The sequence below is a fragment of the Rutidosis leptorrhynchoides genome, unplaced genomic scaffold (assembly GCF_046630445.1).
Source record: "Rutidosis leptorrhynchoides isolate AG116_Rl617_1_P2 unplaced genomic scaffold, CSIRO_AGI_Rlap_v1 contig69, whole genome shotgun sequence".
Classification (NCBI taxonomy): domain Eukaryota; kingdom Viridiplantae; phylum Streptophyta; class Magnoliopsida; order Asterales; family Asteraceae; genus Rutidosis; species Rutidosis leptorrhynchoides.
The window spans coordinates 47,479-70,648 of NW_027266862.1; the positions used below are offsets into that span (position 1 = coordinate 47,479).

Sequence of the window (23,170 nt, forward strand, 5' to 3'; positions counted from 1 at the left end):
TGGATGATCCACTATGACGAGAAGATCCAGCGGGTCGAGACGGTCCAACCCTGAAGTCCGATACGAAATGACGTCCAGTTTCGGTCGGAGGAGTAGGCATCTCGGTCGGAGCGACATCGGACGGAGGTACCTCTGTTGCTCGTTGTCTGCGTCGTCTCCCGCCACCCATAACATGACGTCCAATCCTCTGCAACAATGATCTCCGGGGGGGTGCAGCATAACCCTGGTTGGGATTGACGTGCACGACTTCCTCGTTAGCGAGAGATGTCTCCGGAAATACGGGCACACCGGACGCCTCCATCAAATGACTGATCGTCTCGGATAATTCCGCGAATCGCTGACGACAATCCTGATGGTACTGGTTGTCCGCGTACGTCTCAACATATCCGTTCATCTGATGCACAACTCGGCTCAACCCGTGTCTCTGCAAATAAACACGACGGAATAGAAATAGTTAATTACTAAATAACACATCACAGTCAAAAATAGATACACAACAATTATTACGTACCAGGGCATTCACCGACTCCGTGTGGCCATGATAACCAGCTATGGATGCCTCACGACCGGGTTGCTGAACGAAGCGGACTGTCCTGTTAAGGTACCACTGTACATATTGGTCCACGACAGCCGGGGTAAATGTTTGCTGCCCCACAACGACATGTTCCGCCCGATGGTCCCAATGACCGACGTGCCAATCATGAACATGTGCCCAGTCTACAACGTGGGACACCCTCTTCATTCGGTGTAACCTCTCAGTCCCTACCTGATCTAGAGTTGCATCCGGTACATGTTGTCGGCGACCAAACTGCAGCATGACTCTGTCTGGGTAGTGACCCTCCACAACGTAGAAATAATGGAGGAACGTCCTGGACATCCACACGTGCTGGCCCTCACGGCATGCATCCGGTAGACTTAGCAGCTGATCGGCGGGATACATCCACAGGAACTGAAACGAAACGTTGTAAATCATTGTTAATAATAATCTTTTAATTTGAAAAATATATTTCCCAAAAAAATTTAAATTACCTGCGACTCAGTCAGCATCGACAACTGATCCCTGTAAGCTACCAGGTTATAACTTGTTATGGTCGTCCTGGACTTTGGAACTGTCCATCTGCATCAATGAGAAGTTAAGTAATTTGTGTATAAAAACGTATGGTCGCAGGAAAAATAAATTCATGAATTTAGTTTAAATTTTACATGTACGCCAACTTACTTTGCAGCTAGCGGGGAGTTTTACGGCGGCTCAGGTCCTCGCCGAAACCTTGGCCTCACCTTAGAAATCCTCGTCCATGCCCATGACTGGACGAGTAGCCCGTACATGTTAGAACGGCGCTCTCCGGAGCGGGCCGAATCGCACAATGCACGATACGTGTACGCGAGAACGGCACTACCTCAGCTATAACAGCCGCATGCCTGTGGGTCTTCAAGGGTCCGCAATAAGAATAAATCGATCTTGTTATTACTATGATCCGGAAAGAAGCAACCAGCAAGCAAGAACGCGATAAGGCAACGCGCCCTCTGTAGCGCCTCCACCGCTGTCATTTCTACTTGATCGCGATGTTGCAGAAGGTGGTCCCTGATGCTGGACAGTTTAATGCCAGTCTTTGAAGTCTTTGCCGGCACAAATCCCAAGAGTGCATACAGATATCTATCGATGTCGGGGGGGTACTGATCGGTACCCGTAACGGACGCACCGTCAACCCGCAATCCTAGCAAAACCTCGACGTCCTGGAGTGTGATGGAGGCCTCACCTACTGATAGGTGGAAGGTATGAGTCTCGGGCCTCCATCGTTCTGCGAGTGCAGTCAAAAGGTGGTGGTCATACTCCATGAATCCTATCTTCGAGACCAGACCGAAACCCATCATATCTATGTAGTCCCTGACCTCCGCTCGGCGATATGCGGGGTAGTTGATACACTCCCACAGAAGAAGTCCGCTCTCCTAACAACCATTTGCGTGACGGCATCCTCCTGTGACGAAAAAATGTCAATCGATCTGTGTTGTGGCTGAAACCACAATAGATCGGGCACGACAGGTCCTTGCGCAACCCAAGAATATCTCGCCGCCATAATCTGTTAAAATTTTGAATTTAAAATTAAATGAGTCTTCTGAAACGAATAGTAATCTAGTCAATAGAAAAATAAAAATATAACCACAAAAAATACAAAATATAATAAAATCAAATGAATTTTCGTATAATTAAAATTGACGTGGGCAAGCAATATATTATATATACCATGTACTCTATTTTTATTATTGAATAAAAAAATAATTAATTAGTATTCTATTCAATAAAAAAATAAAAATTCAACCAAAAAAATTTTAAAATATAATAAAATCAAATGAATTTTTGTATAATTAAAATTGACCTGGACAAACAATATATTATATATACCATGTACTCCATTTTTATTATTGAAAAAAAAAAATTAAATAGTATTCAAGTCAAAAAAAAATAAAAAATATAACAAAGAGAAAATTCAAAATGTAATAAATTTAGTTTAATTAGAGGAACGGTATGCTTTACCTTATAATATGGCAAATTAATTTTTTTGTTAAGTTAATATTTTTACAAAAATATTCATCAATTATTCTTTTAAATTTATTATAGAGAAAATTTAGTAGTAATTTTAGTATGTAAACGTTATCAATCTGCTGATAAAATTTTAGTATGTAAACCTGTACATTAGGCAAATCATAATTTTTCAAGAATCAAGACTGCCAAATTCTCAAGTTTCAACAGTTCATTGTTGTACACTAATGGTATATAATTTTTTCACATATGTTTAAATAAAACAAAGTCATAATTGAGACTGCGATATCTATATGAGTTTATATATGGCATATCAGAATGATGAAGTTAAGTCTTAATCCATAAGGACGATATCAATGTACACATACAATTGCCTAAGATGGAATATTTACAGGTTTACATACTAAAAAATGTTAATTTACATACTAAATACGTTTAAATTGTAATCAAAATTTTTAAATAAAACGAAAAAATACCTTAATCCTAAGAATATACGTCCGTTGAATAAATTCGTCTAAAAACTCGTGCGGATTTAGCTTATTTATGGTTTGAAATAAGTGAGATTGAGTAGTGTTTAGAGAGATAGAAGAAGAAAGACAGAAACAAGAGACGGAGGAGGAAGACACAATAATACGAGAGACGAAGGAGGAAAGTCTATGTAATAAACTGGTAAAAAAAATTTCCGTGCACTGCTCCACGTGTCTGTCATGCATTGACTCTGTTCCCGGTAATGACACGTGTCACAGTAGCAGCATGCGTTGGCCGGTCCTGCCTCTGACCGGAATCTTTGAATCCGGGCCATGCATTGTTTCCGTTCCAAACAATGACACGTGTGTGACACGAAGCAGGGCCCGTCTCTGACCGGAAAGATTGAATCCGGGTATGGCAGGGTTGACCGGAAACATTGAATCCGGGTGTGGCAATTTCCCAAATCCAGTCTTCAACCGTAAACATTGTTTCCGGTCTTAGTTTAAGCTAATTACCACAATAAATTGGTATAACCGGAAACGAAAATTCCGGTGCTACTACCGCTGTTCACCTCAACACAAATTTATATTAAAATGTCTACCCTCTTAAAAGGCGTATTACATTTATAATTTTCTGCTCATTCTCCTCCCCAAACCAGCTACACAATTCTACTGATTAGTTTCTTCATCTCCGACAGACTTCCCCCACGAAAGAAATTGGTTACTAAAGTCTCGAGGATTCATAGTCTATTGTAGGTAAGGTAATTTACTCCTCCCAATTCTCCATAAATTAGACAATCCAGGTCTCCATTGAATTTTCTCCACCGATTTCATAAACCCATGTCTCGGCCCTAATCGTCCTTCTTCTCTTTTCTATTTGGTCACCTGAATTTATGATATAGATATTGAATTTATTTGGCATTTAATTTCTCTCTAGATCATGTCTGATTGAATTTTGTGATCAGGCAGCTACTTTACTTTGTAGAGATTAAAAGAAGCCAGTAATATTTGAATTTTGTTTACTCTGCCAAGACCTCATTTTGCCGGATTGATTGGCATTCATTATTATGAACATTTAAGCTGCCTCCCATGCCTGAGGATCTCGCATCAGTAGGTCTTCAGTTGGGTATGAAATTTGCTGATGTTATTTTTGCCATATAATAAATTTATAGAGATTTTCCATTAGAATTACTCATATATGCAGAAGAATACATATGAAAATGTATTAAGATTTCTCCCACAAATCATGCATACAATTATGGCCTGAAAATAGGTGGGTTGGCTTTTTTATTTTGCTATCACCCCGCTAAATTTTGATCGCTTGATCGAACTTTTTCCATATAGTGATAACATGACGTGTGTTTTGATAATTTGGTTTAGCCCTATCATGTTGTTGGTCATTCATTCAGTTCCTTTTTTGGAATTGCTGGAGTCGTAAATGCCAGAGCATCACACTGAAATGTAATTACTGATTATGTTTGCCATACTTTGAAACTTTGAAGCACTACATATTTTTACATGTTGAAAAGGCCATTTGCTAATTTTGGGATAATCTTCTATACGCGTGATGATTCTGTTGATGAATTGGGTAATGTATGTTTCCTTTAGCTCTATGGTTTCTGAAAACTACTCATTCGTGATGGTTTGTTTCTGGCTAGTATCTTTCAATGTTGGTATATACCATGTAATGAATTATTTTCTGAAGTTTTTGTGACCACCCCTTAGTCGTTATGGCATTAATACTACAATTATTTTATTTTATTCTTCAAAGCATGATTAATTCGAATTGACGCTTTCTATCTGAATATCTTAAGTGAACCAATATACTTATAGGTCTTGAGTCATTTGTGTGGAATGTGGTCAAAGTAAGGTCGTAGACAAATTTTTATGACATCAATGATTGTGTATTCCTTTACTTCCGGCTTTTAAATAGAGACATGATATTTTAGAAGAATGTTATAAGTCAATAGTATATAATTTTTCCATTTATTCCAGGTTGTATGGATCCATTTAATTTCTAGTGATTCTCCTTACCTCTTCAGCTCACCTCAGATTAGTTTCTTCATCTCAGGTCGAATCCATTTGCTCTCACAGTTTTCCCATGCGAAAGAAATTGGTTTTTGAAGTCCGAAGAATTTGGAGTCGATTGTAAAACAGGTAAGGTATACATGCTTCTGATTGTGTTGATATAATAACCACATATTTTTATGACAAAGCAGGTTTGGTATAGTTGTTTAGTTGTAAATTTTTGTGCAAGAGATTTCATTACATTGGTAAAATTTTCTCAGTTCTTAATCTAATGTTCTGTTCATATTCAATGTCTTGGTATATTCACTCGAAATAGGATTGGCTTTTGTTTTGTCTACCAACTTCTAGAATCTACATTGTGTTGTTATTTAATATCCGCATCTAAATTACATCTGTAGCTGTTCTAATTTAGGGAGCAGTTTTATAATCCACTTTATACGATTAATAAAGCATAAAACAATTTTTCTAAAAGCTAATTACTCACAAATTTTATTTAAATTCATGTGGTGATCACATAATTTCTTTATACTTGATCAACTGATCATGTTTTCTATCCAGTTGGTGAAAGTAATAATATAGCTTTCTATTTTCTAATTTCGAGCGATTTTTAGTTTTCTAATTTGTTATAGATTTCGAATTAGGATTTGCTTTTGTTTTATTTAACAACAACTAAATCTACATTGTGTTGTTACTTAATATCCGCATTTGGATTATTACTGTTGTTGTTCTAATTTACGTGCAAAGTTTTTACCTTTAGAGATATACTTGCTGCTTTGTGTTTTTTCATAGAATTGCTAGCTGCCAAATTACTTTGCTTATATATATGTCAGCTTAGAATTGTTCATGAAAGCTTGCTTTGTATTTTCGTACATAATTGCATGTAGCTCACTGAATTTTTTAATATATCCCTTTAGTTTCTGAATTCTGATTTAATTCTGCAAAGTAATATTCGAACCAGTCGTCATTTTTAGGAATTATTTTGATTTGAATGGTGTTCTAATGCTAAGTTATTTTGATTTGAATGGTGTTCTAATGCTAAGTTAGTGCACTATTTGTAGGAACGAATTCCTTTGGTGAATCAAGTTATTTTAAAAATACCTTTTGTGATGTGGGAGTTTACTCAATTAAGGTAATCTAATGTTTGAAAAATAGTATGTAATTATAAGAAGTATCAAATTTGACTTTATTCTCTCAACTCCAGTATTAAATACGACAAATAAATTTAATAAGTTCTTCTTCCAGTTGGAGTGTTCATCTTCCATGTGTCTGATGAGCAGATGCTCTTCTTCTTTCTAAACTATAACTCTTGCCGCATAGTTTCAAATTCTTAAAGATCATGAGCCTCAAGTCAGATATTTTTTGAAATTATGGGAGTTGTTTTTCACAGATTTTCTGGTTTGAAGATGGTTATGCTCATTAGAATCTATCCTTTATTTTTTATGATCATAATGTCTACATGAAGCTTTTAAAGCTAGGCTAGAGCTATGAGGTTTGCTTCTCGTTGTATCGAATATATCACACAAGAAGAATGGGAGTTTAGGACGTGACTTGTGTATGAAGAGTTGAAAAATACTCAATAGTTTGAAGAAGAATTTGCTTAAGAGATGCCAATAAGGTTGAAGATCACATTGGAGAGTATGAAAAACCACAAAAATGTTGATATTTTTGCTCACTTTAAATCCTTAGGAGAGACAAAAAGTGATTTGTTCTTTTGGTAATCATGTAGAAGTTGAATTGTCCTATACTACTAGGAAACAATTTGGTTTGAGCTGCTCCTATAAATATTACACTGCCAAATTTTAGGTTCCTATTTTGATGGTTGTTAATGTTGTGTGTACATTCTCCATGTATGTATCCTCTCTCCATAATTGAATTCCAAACACACGTTTATGGCGAATTGTCGAATATTCGATGCTTTGTTTGTTTTGTTTAGTAATATCAAGAAAAGTACATAGCACAATCATATAATGTGCACCATATAAATAATGTATTTGAATTGTAAAAAAAGTCGGACAAATCGAATAGGTATATCATTTTAAAAGAATGCCAAAATTAAAACTTTATTTTACATCCTATATTTCACGTCTAGTCACATGATGAATATTGATATGTATAAGCACAATCGAAGGGAAATATGAAAGTTTGTCGTATTTGAATTCGTCTTATTCGAAATCAGCACGAGTCATACCAACGACCCAACAAAACTCCATCATTAAAAATTAACTAAATCGTTCACCGATTCATTATGGAAATACACATATTTAATTAGAATGATAAATAATAATATATCCTGCAACAATGTGAACTCATGAGCTATAAACAACCTCCAAAAGATGAAGTGTGGTAACTTGATTTAGCCAGTCTCACGGAGAAACTCAGGTATAAAACTACCCGAAGAAACGTCCAATTTGGAATACACTCGGCCCGCGCGTGGCCCAACGATATCGTTAGACTTGGCTAAATCAAGTCAATCGAGATAACCCCATTTGAGAGCAATTGTCTAACGATATTATGTCTACGACGAATATGTCTAGACTTACCATTATACATACTACTTTGTGCCCTTCCAAAGCTAGAGTCAAAATTCAACTTTGTATTCTAATTATTTATGTTTACTATTTGCTATTTTAGAAGCAAGCGGCTACGTCCGCTCATGTCTATTTCGCAGAGATAAGTGGGTCTGTCCATTATTCGTCGTAGACATAATATCGTTAGACAATTGCTCTCAAATGGGGTTATCTCGATTGACTATGTGAAGTCTAAAGATAATATTACGGATCCGCTGACAAAAAGCTTGAATAGAGAGCAAGTGCATAAATCATGGTAAGTCTAAATTCAACTTTGTATTCTAATTATTTATGTTTACTATTTGCTATTTTAGAAGCAAGCGGCTACGTCCGCTCATGTCTATTTCGTAGAGATAAGTGGGTCTGTCTATTGTCTATTTATGTTTACTATTTGCTATTTTAGAAGCAAGCGGCTACGATGAATACTACTTTGTGCCCGCTGGCAGATCGCAGCAAGCTTTTACGCTTGGAAATGTTCTACCGAAACATGCTTGCTGGTGTCAAGGATAAGATATTGAAGAAAAGGATTAAAGAACTTATCAAGGAGTGTTTACCTTCTTCAAAGTAAGAGTGATATTGTGAAAACGATAGAAAGTTAAAAGCAATGATTGCTTTGTGCATTAAAGATTCTCCCATTAATTGTCATTCGTGACGATATCGAAATTGTGCTTCCAAATGGACATATAAAAGTTACTTACTTCAACACGTTTCCGTCTTATGATCCCTTGACTATAAATATCGGTCTGAAGATAGTTTAATGCATTTAAATTATAGCCGCACAACAAAATAATTAACTAATTAATGGGAGAGTTAATTCCTCATCGGAAGCATTTCGTTCTGGTACATGGTAGCTGCCATGGAGCATGGTGCTGGTACAAGCTCAAGCCACTGCTCGAATCCTCCGGCCACCATGTCACGGCGCTTGATATGGCAGCTTCCGGCATCGACATGAAGGAAATCAAAGAGATTAACACGCTTCGCGAGTACACCGAGCCCCTATTGAAGTTTTTGGAATCACTTGATAACGATGAGAAGGTTATTCTTGTTGGACATAGTTTCGGAGGATTTAATTTGGCCTTGGCTATGGAATATTACCCAAACAAGATTTCTGTTGCTGTTTACTTGACGGCTTTCATGCCAGATATTACTCACTCGCCGTCATTTGTTTTCGACAAGGTGAACAATAGTCTATTTGACCCATAAACTTTTAATGTAAGTAATTTTCTAAACATTTTAATGAAATTTTCTAAATTCAAAAAATACAATAATCACGAAAACTTGCAATCCTCGATATCAGAAAATTTACTTTTCCTAAACTTCGTAGTAAAAAATTTTAATTGGGTTACACGATATCAAAATAAATACAAAATTTTACATATAATTTATATTTAAAAATTTGTATTCTTGTGCTTACAATATACTCCAAGTGTAACAATTTAGTTAACTTTTGACATAATTTGCTATTTTTTTATTCTTTTTTAAGTTATTCGAGAGTAAACCGAGTGAGGCATGGTTAGACACGGAATTTGCTCCATTTTTACTTTTCGGTCCCAAGTTTATATCATCCAAGCTCTATCAGCTAACCCCAACTGAGGTACGTACACATGTTTCTCTTTTTAATTAATCACTTAAGTTATGTAAATATGTGTATAGCTAATCAATTTGTCCGCTAATTAAATCAATTTTGATATATAATTAATTAATTAATTAGGATCTTGAACTGGCAAAGAGTTTGGCAAGACCAGGATATTTTTTCCTAAGCGAATTGTCGGCTAGCAAGAATTTTTCTAGGGAGGGATATGGATCTGTGAAAAGAATTTTCATAGTCTGCAGTGAGGACCAGGGGATCCCAAAGGAGTTCCAATTGTGGATGATCGAGAATTATCCTGTCGAACAAGTTTTCGAGATTAAAGATTCCGATCATATGCCGATGCTTTGCAAGCCCAAAGAGCTCCGTGATTGTCTCTCGGAGATCGCAGATAACTATGCTTAAATTCCAAAGTAGACTGTTGAGCCAACTTTTAATTAATCTCACCGGATTTTCATATATCAAGAAATAAAAATAAATAAATGTCATTTCCTTAAGTTTTTTTTTTTTTTTTTTATATATATATATATTCTACTAGCAAGTCCATGTATAATATATACGTACGGGCCAATTAAAAACAATATATATGTGATATGAATCTTATCTTATCTTATATATAATAGCGAGATTTTTTTAATTTTAAATTTGCTCTAATTATAAATTGAATTGCAAATTTTATTGTCAAATTAATATTCGACACATGACGCTTTATTAACGAATAGTAATTTGACATATATATTTTAGAATTTTGAATTTAATTAGGTTTCAAGTTACAATTTTAACTCAATGGTATTATTTTTTTCCTATTCTAATTAGGAAATCAAAACACAATAAAAACATAATGATTCCTAATAAAATTCTACCAATTATTTTTTCTTAAGATTTCTAATTAATTTCCTATCTATTATTTAAAATATTATAATACACTATATTTTTATTAGGAGTAAAATTGCAAATTTTATTGTCAAATCAACATACAACACGTGGCGTTTTATTAACGAATAGTAATTTGACACATGTATTTTAGAACTTTGAGTTTAATTAGGTTTTAAGTTACAATTTTAAGTCAATGATATTATATTTTTTTCCTATTCTAATTAGAAAATCAAAACATAGTGATTCCTAATAAAATTCTACCAATTATTTTTTTTTAATATAATAATTTTATTTCTAATCAATTTTCTATCTATTATTTAAAAAATTATTTTTAATAAAATAATAATACACTATATTTTTTTTCTAATTTTTTATTAAATTTTTTTTCCTAATTAAAATTCATTATATTTTTTTTTCTATTTCTAACTAAAATGGATACGTCTGCTTTTTTTCCTATTCAAACAGACATATTATTAAAAAAATTATTTCTAATCAAATTATAATATATATATATATATTATTTCTAATTATAAAATATTACTCCTAATAAAAATCCTCTATATTTTTTTTCTTATTCTTAATTAAAATGGATATATATTATTTTTCAAATAATTAATAATCTTTTCTAATTAAAAAATATTATATTATTTTTTCCTATTCCTAATAAAAAAACGCATATTTTATTTTTCCTATTCAAACGGATATACTATTTAAAAAATAATTCCTAATCAAAATATAATATATATTATTTTTTTCTAATTTTTTATTAAACTACTATTCCTAATAAAAATCCGCTATATTTTTTTTCCTATTCTTAATTAAAATTTACATATCTTATTTTTCAAACAATAAGAACAACTAAATTGATTTAGATATAATTATAAATTTTATTATAAAATCAAATATTGATTTGTAACTTTTACTTTTTATTTTATTTATAAATTTGAAAAAAATAAATTTTTAATTTTAAGACCGTAAGTTTTGAAATAAAATTAAAATAATTATAATTGATATAAAGTTAAAATAATTAATTTTTATATAAATTTTGATATAAATTTAATATAAATAATTATTATATAATTTTTTATATGATATATATATTTAAATTATTAATTTTTAAACCACTAACTTGTGAATAATACTAAAAAGTAAGACTATAGTCGTTTGCAATTAATTTATCCATTTTTATATTGACCTGTTATAAATTCAATATGGAATGTTTTTTTGGAACAAATTCCATATATATGGTATATATATATTTTTGATAATCATATATAATATTAATAATATATATGTCATAAAGTTTATTTAAATAAAAATAAAAAGTAAGATAGGCATTAATGATAATCTTATAGAAACAAAATAAATCCATAAATAAATATAATTTTTAAAAATAAATGATAGATTTTTGTTGTCTTTATACATTTATTTTTCATTACTTATTGGAGCTCTCCAATAATGATTAATGAAGACCGCCACTTACATTTTGGATTTTGATTACTTTAGGTCCAGTAATGTTTCAAAACATTAATCACAGTCCCAATTTGCAGACTTGCGGTTAGCAAGAATGCTAAATGAATTCATTTTGTTTTGAACTCACTGAACTTATCAGCATCCAAAAATCAAGATTCTGCGATTAGAGTGTGTTTGTTTTATAGGACGAGATTGATGACTGAATAAGATAATACAAGACAGAAGTCAGAACAGACCTGAACAAGATATAAACATAATGTCTATTATGCCCTTACAAACTTATTGGAATGCTGGTTCGGAATAGATCCTAAATTACTTTCTCGAGTAATTTTTACCGTAACTGAGCTGAGGAGAGTAAGGGTGCGTTCGTTTTGCGGTTTACGGATGCTCGAGCTTGCTTCAAATTGTCTCGAAAATCGTGTTTTTACTAAAAATGACAAAAAAAACACGTTTTTCGAGACAGTTTGGAGCAAGCTTAAGTATGCTCGAGCATCCGTGAAACCGCAAAACGAACGCACCCTAAGTACACCACTAGAAAATATGAAAAAGGGGCCCACTTGAGTTGATGAAGTCACAAAATTTGTTTTTAATAAGCCGGCAACAAAATATACTTAAAATCGGAATGCGCTACAGTTAAGTGGGTTGAAAACGAAAGGTGGACATAAAACATAGTTTTCGAGTTCTGAAAATTCGAACATAATAAATTATAATTAAGAAATTCGAGTTTTCAAAACACGAAATAAGGTTGGTTGGAAATAATAACATCGAGTTTTCAAAACTCATTTTTCTTTTGCTGAATTAATAAAAAAAAATATATGAAGTTCGACTTTTAAGAATTGGATCTAATAAAAATATCAAGTTCGAATTTTGAAAACTCAATCTAATATAAATTCGAATTTTAAAAATTCGATTTAATATAAAAGTATGAAGCCCAAAGTTTAAGAACTCAGAAATTATAAAAAATAAAAAAAATCGAGTTTAAATAACTCCATTTATTTTGAAAAAATACGAAAAAATAATTTTTCCACAATTTCCGAATAATTAGGACAAAGTTGTAGACTTTTCCATGCAATTAAGTGGTCATTTTTGGCTTTGGCAATGTCATCATTATTAGACAGATAAATGACAGGTCTTCCACAAGCAGCCACAACAAGTTTGTCCAGCCTACTTTATTATTAGTCAAATCTAACTTGATTAATCCTGCATTGCAGTGCTGATTCATGAATCGAGATTAGTTGGGGTGCTCGAATATGCCTAAGTCGATTTTTTGGAAGTCGAATTCGTAATTGTCAAAGCAAGTTTGAATTTTTGTTATTCGAACTTGAAATTTTATCTAATTTTATTATGTAATGATGTTGTAATGATTAAATTCGTTTAATAAAAATTCGATTTTACTTTTTCATTTGTTTAATGATCCACTAATTACGCGATTAACAAGTAAAAATTCGATTTCTTTATTTTTGTCCATGACGATCACATATTCTGTCTACTTATTAAAAGGTGTCCGTATTTATGTAATTAACTCCCTAAAATCGAATGTGACTGATTAGCCAATTGATTCTGTCCGTACACATTTCATCCATTGATTACTGTATATTTATTATACAATTGTTCTTAACAACTAAAAACATCTACATATATAGAAAAATATCCAAAAGAACAAGGAGAGTAAGTAAGTACCTTAATTATTGTTGGTTACAAACAAAAAATGGGAGAATCGATTCAACAACAATAGATGAAATAATTGATAGTTCTTGTATATTTTCACTACGGCTATTCTGATTTATACATGTACATTCCAGTTTGAATTGATAAGAGATTGTAGTCAATTAAGTCTCAACCAATTTGTGATACACAATTGAAGATATGATACACGGAGAATATTTGCTGCAGTTACATTCTGATTTGGAGAGTAATCACTCGGGCCGAATCAAGCCAGGGTACTTGGGCCGAAGAGAAAGCCCAGCATCATCAAAAGAGAAGCCCAACATCATCAGCCCAACAACATCATCTCTTCTCCTCTTCACCGATCATCATCAATTGCTGCAGACCTCCATTAATAGAAGCATTTTGTCCTTGTACACGGTGGCTGCCATGGAGCTTGGTGCTGGTACAAGCTGAAGCCACTCCTCGAATCTTCCGGCCACCGTGTCACGGCGCTGGACCTGGCGGCTTCAGGAATCAACATGAAGGGTGTTCACGAGATCAGCACATTTAAGGAGTACACTGAGCCTCTCCTAGAACTTTTGGCCTCTCTCCGTGGTGACGACAAGGTTATTCTTGTAGGACATAGTTTCGAAGGATTAAGTTTGGCCTTGGCCTCGGAATATTATCCAAACAAGATTTCTGTCGCTGTTTACGTTACTCACAATCCATCATACGTTGTGGACAAGGTCAGTGAATTTTTATTTATTCTCGATTTATAGTATTTAATGGGAATATTTTTGAACACTTTAATTGACATATATATATATATATTGCAGTATCTCGAGAGTAGACCAAGTGATCATGAATGGCTTGACACAGAGTTTGATCCATTCTGTATTTTTGGTCCGAAATATTTAGCATCCAACCTCTATCAGTTATGCCCAACTGAGGTACATATGTTTAATGTTTTCAGTAACTCTTTGTTCTTAATTATGTTATTAATTCGTACTTTGAATTCTGATACGTAAGGATCTTGAATTGGCAAAGACTTGGGTAAGACATGCATCTTCATTTCAAAAGGATTTGCTGACTTGCAAGAACATTTCTAGTGAGGGATATGGATCGGGACGAGAATTTTCATTGTTTGCGATGAGGACTTGTCAATTCCAAAGGAGTTCCAATTGTGGATGATCGAAAACTACTCGGTTGAAGAAGTTTTCGAGATTAAAGGTTCGGATCACATGACAATGCTTTGCAAACCAAAAGAGCTATGTGATTGTCTATCCGAGATTGCTCGCAACTATGCTTTTTGAAATCGATGAATTCCGAGTTTATATGTGTGTAGGCTAGACTGTGGAGGACTTTTCACAAACACTTGAAGCAGCAAGTAAACATACACTATTGTTAAAGTATTTAACTTCCTGAACAAGTTATTAAATATTCTCAAATAAACTTTTTTATGATCTTTGCAGAAATTATCCGAACTTTCTTACTAATTTCAGTTCTGCTGAGATTATTTTTATACAATAGACTTGTCCTGAGTCCTGAATATAAATAACGATACGAAAGTTAATTTGTATTTCCATTCAAGAAGAGCATCAAACTTGGCAACTTCTAATTGTCAGACTTTACATAAAAAAAAAAAAGTGTTAGTCCGTATTTATTCATATTTACTTGCAATTTCCTGGAGAATGGAGGAAAATTCCTCCCAGAGTCGCCTACACTATATATCAAGCGCCTAGCCAGGATGTTCGAGACAACAACCTTTCAATAAGGTCCCAGCCGACAGTTCCTATCTCCTTTTCCGACGAAGACTCATGGGGGATTATCAAGCCCCATGCCGTTCTACTAGTGATAACTGTGCAAGTGGTCGGGATATTAATCGAAAGAGTTTTAGTAGACGATGGGAGCGGTGTTGACATTTTGTACTACTCGACCTTTCGAGCCCTGGGATTTTGAGAGGAGCAGCTTACTCCATCGCAAGGAATAATCTATGCAGCCAACCACATGAAGCTCCCCGTCGTAGGAACCATCCGACTCCCTATCTTCATAGGACAAGGTGATCGCCAGATGACCAAAGGGGGTACATGGGTGGTTATGGAGGGCCCTTCAAGGTATAACATGATCTTTGGAAGGGGCGGGATAGCCGCCTTCAGGGGAGTCGCTTATTTCCTACACAAGATCATGAAATTCCCAACCTCGAATGGGATTGGATATCTTCGGGTAGATGAGGAAGAAGCCTGCAACTACTACTTCACCACCATCTGGACACGAGAGAGGCGCTCAGCCAGCGGCCGGCCTGAACCAAGGATGTTGCCTTAAGGGTTCCCCCGACAAGGAGCTGCTCTTATGAGAAGCATGTCTAGAAAGAGGGAACGTGCGTCCAAGTTTTGGCCAAATCAAGCTATTGTCGTTGAACCAAGAAGGGCTGCCGACAATCGTAAATACTGTTGTCATCACCCAAGAGTTCTCTATGAACACAATAATTTCTAAGGAAACAACCGGACTATAAGGCCTCCAGAGTGCACCATTTGGAAAGGAAGACTTTTTAGATACAAGAGACTGGACTTAGGACCAACGAAGCAAGCCGGAGCCAACCAATCCCAGCAACAACCGCTCGAAGGATGCAAGCTTTTGGCCTCCCTCACCTTAATCAGGTATCTATTGGCAAACCAATGTTAAGCACTTTCTACGACTGTGGGAGTAAAATAGGGTGGTGCACTATAAAGAAAGAATTGAGGGTCAGAAAAAATTTGCATGCTCCCGCCTGGCAAAAAAAGACGATGGGCACCAGTCGGTCATGTTAACCAAGGCTTGGTCCCTAACCCATATCAAGACACCTCAACCGAAAGGAAGAAAGATGCAACCTCTTCGAAAGTTGATGCCTCTGAATTGATAAGCTTGAATAGAAATAAAGAACTATTGAATATGCTCAACTTAGCCAAGAAACTGAGGATGCTCAACAAGTATCCCATGACATCTTGTCAAGAGCAACGTCATCGGGGAGCAAAAGTGGCTAGAAGTACAAGAGATGGAGCAGAAGACCCCCAAAATATCCATAGGACCGGGTGGAGTAGTCAATAAGTGTCCAGATGCCATTCATTTTGCTTTTGTTTTTTTTTTATATTTTTCAAAAGTTTCTTGTTTAAAAAAAATCGAAAGCACTTAATCTATAAAAAATGTTTCTTTTTAAATATACATTTTTCTTATAACAAAGGTTATTCTGGACCCAAGCTAGGAAGGTGCGTGGGGCACTGACGAGTGTTCCCAAGCTCCCTCTATTGGGAAAGGAAGAAGCATCGATCAAGTCGAACATTAATTTCTAGTTTGGGTCTGATGGCGGAGCATCCATTAATCCATTCCCCAAGTTGCTTGAGGAGAAAGGCATCTTGCTTGTAAAGAAAGTTAGTCTCAAGTGCTAGAACTCAACAATATAGTCGAATTCCCTCCTTTGCTTATCGTCGGAAAGTTAACCGGAATACTGGTTCGAACCCCTCTCTCCAGTGCTGGAGACACTACTGTTCACAAGGAGTTCGTCCATCATCAAAGTGCCTAAGGATTAATCATAGTAAGCCTTGTTTCACCCTAGTGATGAAATAACATCATTAGGTGTATTTGGATTTTATTGCAATTAAATAAATTAGTTAGGGACTAAATTATTATTTCTCAAAAGTTGTAGGTCGCCTGCGTGTGACTATTTAGTCCTTAGAACTTTCCTTTAGTATCTATCTTCGTCCTTCGTTTGAATTTGTACTATGATAAGTCATGTGAGCATTGTTAAAATGAACATGTGACTTGATTTTTATTATAACTATATAAATGAGCATGCTTTGCTCGATTAGGGTAAGAATTTGTTGAGAAAAATCATTCAATGACTGTCTTTTATCTAATTTTTATGTTAAATTTCTGTTATATTTAGGGTTGAGTGAAAGTTTCTCTAAGATTTAAGCTTTACTTTTCAAGTTTTGTTCACTAGTTTCAAATCCACACATCTCACTCATCACTTCTCCAAATCTCCTCAAACCAAAACCATGTTATTCTTTAAGCTTTCTAGATTTTGCTCCGACTGACTTTCGCTTGAAAATAGCAATGCTGGCGACATGATCTCTAGTTTTCCAATAGGCGCTCTAAACCACCTCTCTTTGAACCCTTTTCATCCAAACTCAAGTATTATTCAATTTTCTCATTAGGAAAGCTTTGTAGCTCTAAAAAATGGTTCAATACACACATAAGAAGATGTTTATCACGTAATTCCAACCGATCTAGCATTAAAGTCATCATGTTTCTCTCGATTTATTTCTATTTGGTGTTCAAAGCTTTCGGTTCTACTTGGATCTCGTTTCTCTCGATCTAAATCGGTTTATTCACTCTTTGGGGTGCCATCATAGTTGGTAGCAGAGCCTTGCAGCCTCCTTAGACATCCGGCAGTCACCATGAGTCAGTTTCCAAGCCCCTCTCTTGGTCCCAACAGCCAAGACCCGTTTGCCCTCTCGTACGAGCACATAGCTTCTTCTCCGTCCTTGAATGTGGTTCCTCCTTTAGATCCACGTCTGGCTGAGGAAAATGAACTCCTTAAATGCCAAGTTGAAGAGTTAACTCGTTAAACTCACACTCTCCGCCTTGAACTTGCTTCGAACAAGCCAAAAGGAGTCACCTTTCATCGAACTTAAGCCCGAAATGCCTCAAATCATCTCAATGTCCCACGAAACTCTTCCTCGAGTGATGAGACTCCACGGAAACAACCTCCTCTACCCCACCGTGACTACCTACAGCCTCGTAGGAGCCGTACCCCTCCTAGTTCTAACGAGAATTCTCCTTATGAGCTCCACTATGGCAGTTATGACGTCGTCTACAAGCCTTTGGTGGGAGAAGGAATCAAAACCAACATTATGAAAGAAAGGATGAACTCAAAGATTTCAAGATTGAGTTGCCGGACTACGATGGTGGACGTGACACCAATGCCTTTATGGGATGGCTCACGACCATAGATAGGATCTTTGAGCTCAAAGATGTTGAAGAATGAAAGAAGGTTAAGTTGGTGGCTCTTAAACTCAAAGACATTGCATCGGTTTGGTGGGATAACTTGACATATGAACATGACTTTCTAGGTAAGCCTCGTGTCCAAACTTGGAGGAAAATGAAATCACTCTTGAAAGCTTTATTCTTGCCATCCAATTATCGCCGACGTTTGTTGAATGAACTTTTCGAAATGAAACAAGGAGATAGTTTTGTTGAGACTTACATTGCTAAATTTGAACATTTGATGTTAAAGTGTGGTGTTAGAGTTGAAGAAGAGGTCACTATCTCCCGATTCATATTTACTTGCAACTTCTAATTGTTAGACTTTTCCTCAAAAAAAAAGTGTTAGTCTGTATTTATTCATATTTACTTGCAATTTCCTGGAGAATGGAGGAAAATTCTTGCGGTTTAGAGCACATGACCATATTATATGATCAGAGCCAGGAATCACAAACTCTTCATCGACAGGATTGTGTTCAATCATCCACCTTTGAAAATCTTCCTTTATTCCCATATCCTGATCGGAAACAACATAAACTCTAGAAACTGATCCATGTCTCTCCTCAGTGACTGCTACTGTTGAGTCGAGCATGGCTGGATCATCGAAAAGGCGATGTGGTCTTACCAACATAGTTGCGAGCATCAGATCCTGTTCCAGTTTATTAAAAATAAGCAAATTATAATGGAAATTAATTAAACATATAATTTAATCAAAACTCTGAATTTCATATTTACCCCGGGAGGTGATAGCTGATAAAGCTTGCATGATAATATGTTAGGTCCGAGATGTAACGCCATGCCAGCGGGAGTTTCAGACCCATCAAGGTTTTCAAATTTCATGTCCATAGTCGGACCCCGCCTTCGGTAATACTAGAATTTTCAGCACAAAATCTAACATTTTTATGGACCCAACGGTAATTTAAAGAAATATTATATCCGTCTCAGAAATTGTAGTCAATCTTTTACGTACCTCTTCATTATATTTTGACAACTTGAGTTGAGGACCAATCATAGTAGCCGAGGCAAAAACTGCGACTGAGATTTTGTGAGGGAATTTTTCCATGGCAATTGAGAGGCCGACGCCGGCCGAAGCTGTGACCCACCAGAACCACCTTCTCCTGAGAAGGGAGAGCTTCCATGAATTCTACCAACGGCCTGAAATAATCCGACAAGGAATGGATTTCGTGAACCTGCTTTGGATGGACACCACAAGAAGCCATGCCAGAGCTGAGACTTTGTGACCAGCATATTTCAGGATTGTTGCCACTTTATACCAACACCATGCCCCATGACAACTTCCATGGACCAATACGAAATGCTTTTCCATCGAATAACTGTTTCTGTACCATTTATCTTTTGCTCTGGTTAGTTACCTCCATCCTTTAGCACATCGTCAGAAAATTATTCGCTGACTAAGAACAGGACAACTACAAAATCCAAAAGATTACATATTATCAAATTAGTTAATACTACATGATAGTTCTATTTGGCCTACTTCACTTTTAATATGATTATATGACACCATCTTCCACCAACTACATTAGTACAAAGACTTAGATAGCTTTTATTTTATCTAATAAAACATTAGCAAATGCTTTCTTTTTCATATGGGACGTGATGAAACATCAACTCTGCATAAGACTTGGCAGACCATATCTTCAAGATCCTCGAAAAAACATTTATTCGTCTCTCCTAATTAAACCGTGTGGAATCATGAGGGGAACTTTCAATTCTCCCAATGTAATAAGTAGAGAATTTCTTCTGCAAACTTACCTTTTAACAAAGAATAATTTACTGATATTATGCATGTACCAGTTATTATTAAAGTCTAAAATATTTAATCACAATTTGTTGGCCTATATAATGTTCTGATCATTTGAAATATATGTACTTCGTCCGGAGTCCAATCAAGGTATTGAGGACACAGCAAGTACTAATTTCTCCCAGCCACAAGATAGAAACAATCAAATAAAATTTAATAACATCTCTCCGTACTATAGACTTTTCACAAATTAAATGTACGTGGGTTGCCTTTATTTTCATCAAACCATATGGCATTAAGTTTCTATTTCCCATTCAATGAGCATCAAACATGGCAACTTCAACTATACTTATTCATATTTCCTTGCAATTCCCTGGAGAATGGCGGAAAATTCCTGAGGTTTAGAGCACATGAGCATATGATCAGAGCCATAAATCACAAACTCTTCATCTACAGGACTGTGTTGAATCATCCATCTCTGTAAATCTTCCTTTATCACCATATCCTCAGGGCACACAACATAAAATCGACAAACCGCTCCATATCTCTCCTCTGTAAGTGCTCCCATTGCGTCGAGCATGGCCGGATCATTGAAAAGTTGATGTGGTCTTACCAACATCGCCGCGAGCATCTGATCCCGTCCCAGTTTATTATATATAAGGCGGCATGATAAGCCAATAATACTGAAAAATCGATTAATTTAAACACGTATGCAAGTGTACTTGATGCGTTACACACGGTGCACACTAGAATCTCTCACAGGGTAGTACGTCATACCTCAGGAGGCGAGAGATGATAAACACGAGATGATAATATCTTGGGTCCAAAAAGTACGGAGGTAGCAGGATTCTCAGACCCATCAGCATAATCAAATTTCACATCAAAAAGTGGACCTTCGCTTCGATAATACTACAAATTTTCCAAAAAAACGGGACCATATGTATCAAAATATACAAGACAAATTGACAAAACGGTTTGAATAATTGGTCGGTTAAGCTAAAACGACCAATCTAAACGAATTTTAAACAGACAGTTGCAAAATGAAAAATTGAACCTCTTCGGTACACGTTGACAAGTTGAGATTAGGACCATGCATCTGAGCTGAGGCAAAAACTGCAACTGATATTTTGTCAGGAAATCTTTCCATTGCAATCGAGATGCCCCTGCAACCATGGTTGTGACCTACCAGGATAACCTTTTCCTGAGGAGGAAGAGATTCCAGGAATTCTATCAGTGGCTGGAAATAATCCGACAGGGAACGGATTTCGTGAACCTGCTTTGGGTTGATCCCGCAAGAAGCCATGTCCAGAGCTGAGACTTTGTGACCAGCTGATTTCAGGATTGATGCAACCTTATACCAACCCCATGCTCCATTACAGCCTCCATGAACCAATACAAAATGCTTTTCCATCAATTAATTACTATTGCTTCTGCCTTCTGATCTGAGGCTTTTAGATGAAATACAATTTAAGCTCACCCTCACAATATTCCAAATGATGGGAAAGATATTTTGGTGAATACCGGTGCCGTGTCAGTGTCATCATTTTCCGTGACGAAATTGTTATTCTAATTATGGGCAAAAGGAAAAAAAAAATAAAAAATTAAATCAATACTTTCGGACCGAAAAAATTTATCAACTCATCGATGTCTGATTTTCCTAAAAATTATAAGTCGGATCTGAAGAAATTTATTATTTTAACGAGATTGTTATTTTATCGAATATTATTTTATCGATGTTATACTAGAGATTAAATTATATTAAGACTAAATGAATAACAAGATTTATTAAACTCCTCCAGTACTTCTGCTGCTATGGGAGCAGATCAGTATTTAATTTCATGGAATAGACTTGTCGAAATGTTCAAATCTTTGCCTTCTACTTTCAATTTAAAATCAAAGTTTCTATCCCAATTCAAGAAGCAATTTCTCCTAGCAGCAAGACACAAAGCAATCAAACCAAATATAATAACATCTCACCCTCGAATATGAAATTAAATCCATTAACTAAAGAGACTTTTCATCATAAATCAAAATACATAGACTGTATTTATTCATATTTTTGTGCGATTTCCTGGAGAATGGAGGAAAGTTCCTGTGGTTTTGAGAACATGACCATGTGATCAGAGCCTGGAATCACAAACTCCTCGTCGACAGGATTCTGTTGAATTACCCATCTCTGGAAATGTTCCTCGATCACCAAATCCTGGTCACACACAATGGAAATTCTACGAACCGATCCAAATTTCTCCTCAGTAACTGCTACAGTCGAGTCTAGCATGGCCGGATCATTGAGACAGGGATGTGGTCCTAGCAACATGGTTGCGAGCATAAGATCCTGTTGCAATTTTTTACTAAAGATTATTACTTGTGATAATTGGCCAATTAATTAAACTGGAAATTGAGAACATAATTAAATCTCATACCTCTGGAGGTGAGAGTTGATAAAACTTGGATGATAATATTTTGGGTCCAAAGAGTAGGATCATAGGAGGATTGTCAGACCCATCAGCGTATTCAAATTTCGTATCCATAGTGGGTCTTATTCGGTCATACTACAAATTAATTTTCAACAACAAAAAAAGATCCTTTGATTGATTTGGTCGGAAACATTAAACTTTGATCGAAAAGGATGATAAACATACCGCTTCGGCATATGTTGACAACTTGAAATGAGGACCAGGCATATGAGCTGAGGCAAAAACTGCTACTGATATTTTGTGAGGGAATTTTTCCATCGCAATCGCTAATCCTCTGCCACCGTAGCTGTGACCAACCAGGATAACCTTTTCTTGAGGAGGAAGAGCTTCTAGGAATTCCGTCAACGGCTGGAAATAATCCGACAGGGAATGGATTTCACGCACCGGCGTTGGGTTGACTCCACAAGAAGCCATGTCCAAGGCCGAGACTCTGTGACCGGCTGATTTCAGGATTGATGCAACCTTGTACCAACACCATGCTCCGTGACTGGCTCCATGAACTAGCACAAAATGCTTTTCTTCCATCGATTTTAATTACCGATGACAGACACAAGACTGAACAAACGTATTAATCCTTTCCTCTCATCTCCAAGTCTTTTTAGACCCATCCTTTTTAGCACACCCCACCAATTATTGGCTGACTAAATTACGAAAGAGGACTTGCTGTATTTTCAAATTTGTTTATTATTCAACGGCGTTATTCTATTCGATTGGAATTATATGTGAT

At 35.6% G+C, this 23,170-nt stretch overlaps 3 protein-coding genes and 2 pseudogenes across 3 annotated transcripts; 2 read left to right on the forward strand and 3 right to left on the reverse strand.

The window, feature by feature from the left end:
• The first annotated feature begins 8,402 nt into the window (after window positions 1-8,402).
• Window positions 8,403-9,594, forward strand: LOC139885003 (methylesterase 1-like). Its single transcript, XM_071868959.1, has 3 exons — window positions 8,403-8,777; window positions 9,085-9,195; window positions 9,313-9,594. The coding sequence occupies exons 1-3, from the start codon at window positions 8,403-8,405 to the stop codon at window positions 9,592-9,594; spliced, it is 768 nt and encodes a 255-aa protein (XP_071725060.1).
• A 2,328-nt stretch (window positions 9,595-11,922) lies between these two features.
• On the forward strand, window positions 11,923-14,498 carry LOC139885004 (salicylic acid-binding protein 2-like; annotated as a pseudogene).
• Window positions 14,499-18,560: 4,062 nt separating this feature from the next.
• On the reverse strand, window positions 18,561-19,531 carry LOC139885014 (methyl jasmonate esterase 1-like; annotated as a pseudogene).
• Window positions 19,532-20,315: 784 nt separating this feature from the next.
• LOC139885005 (methyl jasmonate esterase 1-like) lies at window positions 20,316-21,377 on the reverse strand. Its single transcript, XM_071868960.1, has 3 exons — window positions 21,021-21,377; window positions 20,744-20,875; window positions 20,316-20,597 (listed from the first exon to the last, which is right to left on the reverse strand). Exons 1-3 carry the CDS (start codon window positions 21,375-21,377, stop codon window positions 20,316-20,318), a joined length of 771 nt encoding a protein of 256 aa, XP_071725061.1.
• A 636-nt stretch (window positions 21,378-22,013) lies between these two features.
• On the reverse strand, window positions 22,014-22,968 carry LOC139884995 (methyl jasmonate esterase 1-like). The gene is made up of 3 exons (XM_071868952.1): window positions 22,609-22,968; window positions 22,390-22,518; window positions 22,014-22,301 (listed from the first exon to the last, which is right to left on the reverse strand). Exons 1-3 carry the CDS (start codon window positions 22,966-22,968, stop codon window positions 22,014-22,016), a joined length of 777 nt encoding a protein of 258 aa, XP_071725053.1.
• Between the last annotated feature and the right edge of the window lie 202 nt (window positions 22,969-23,170).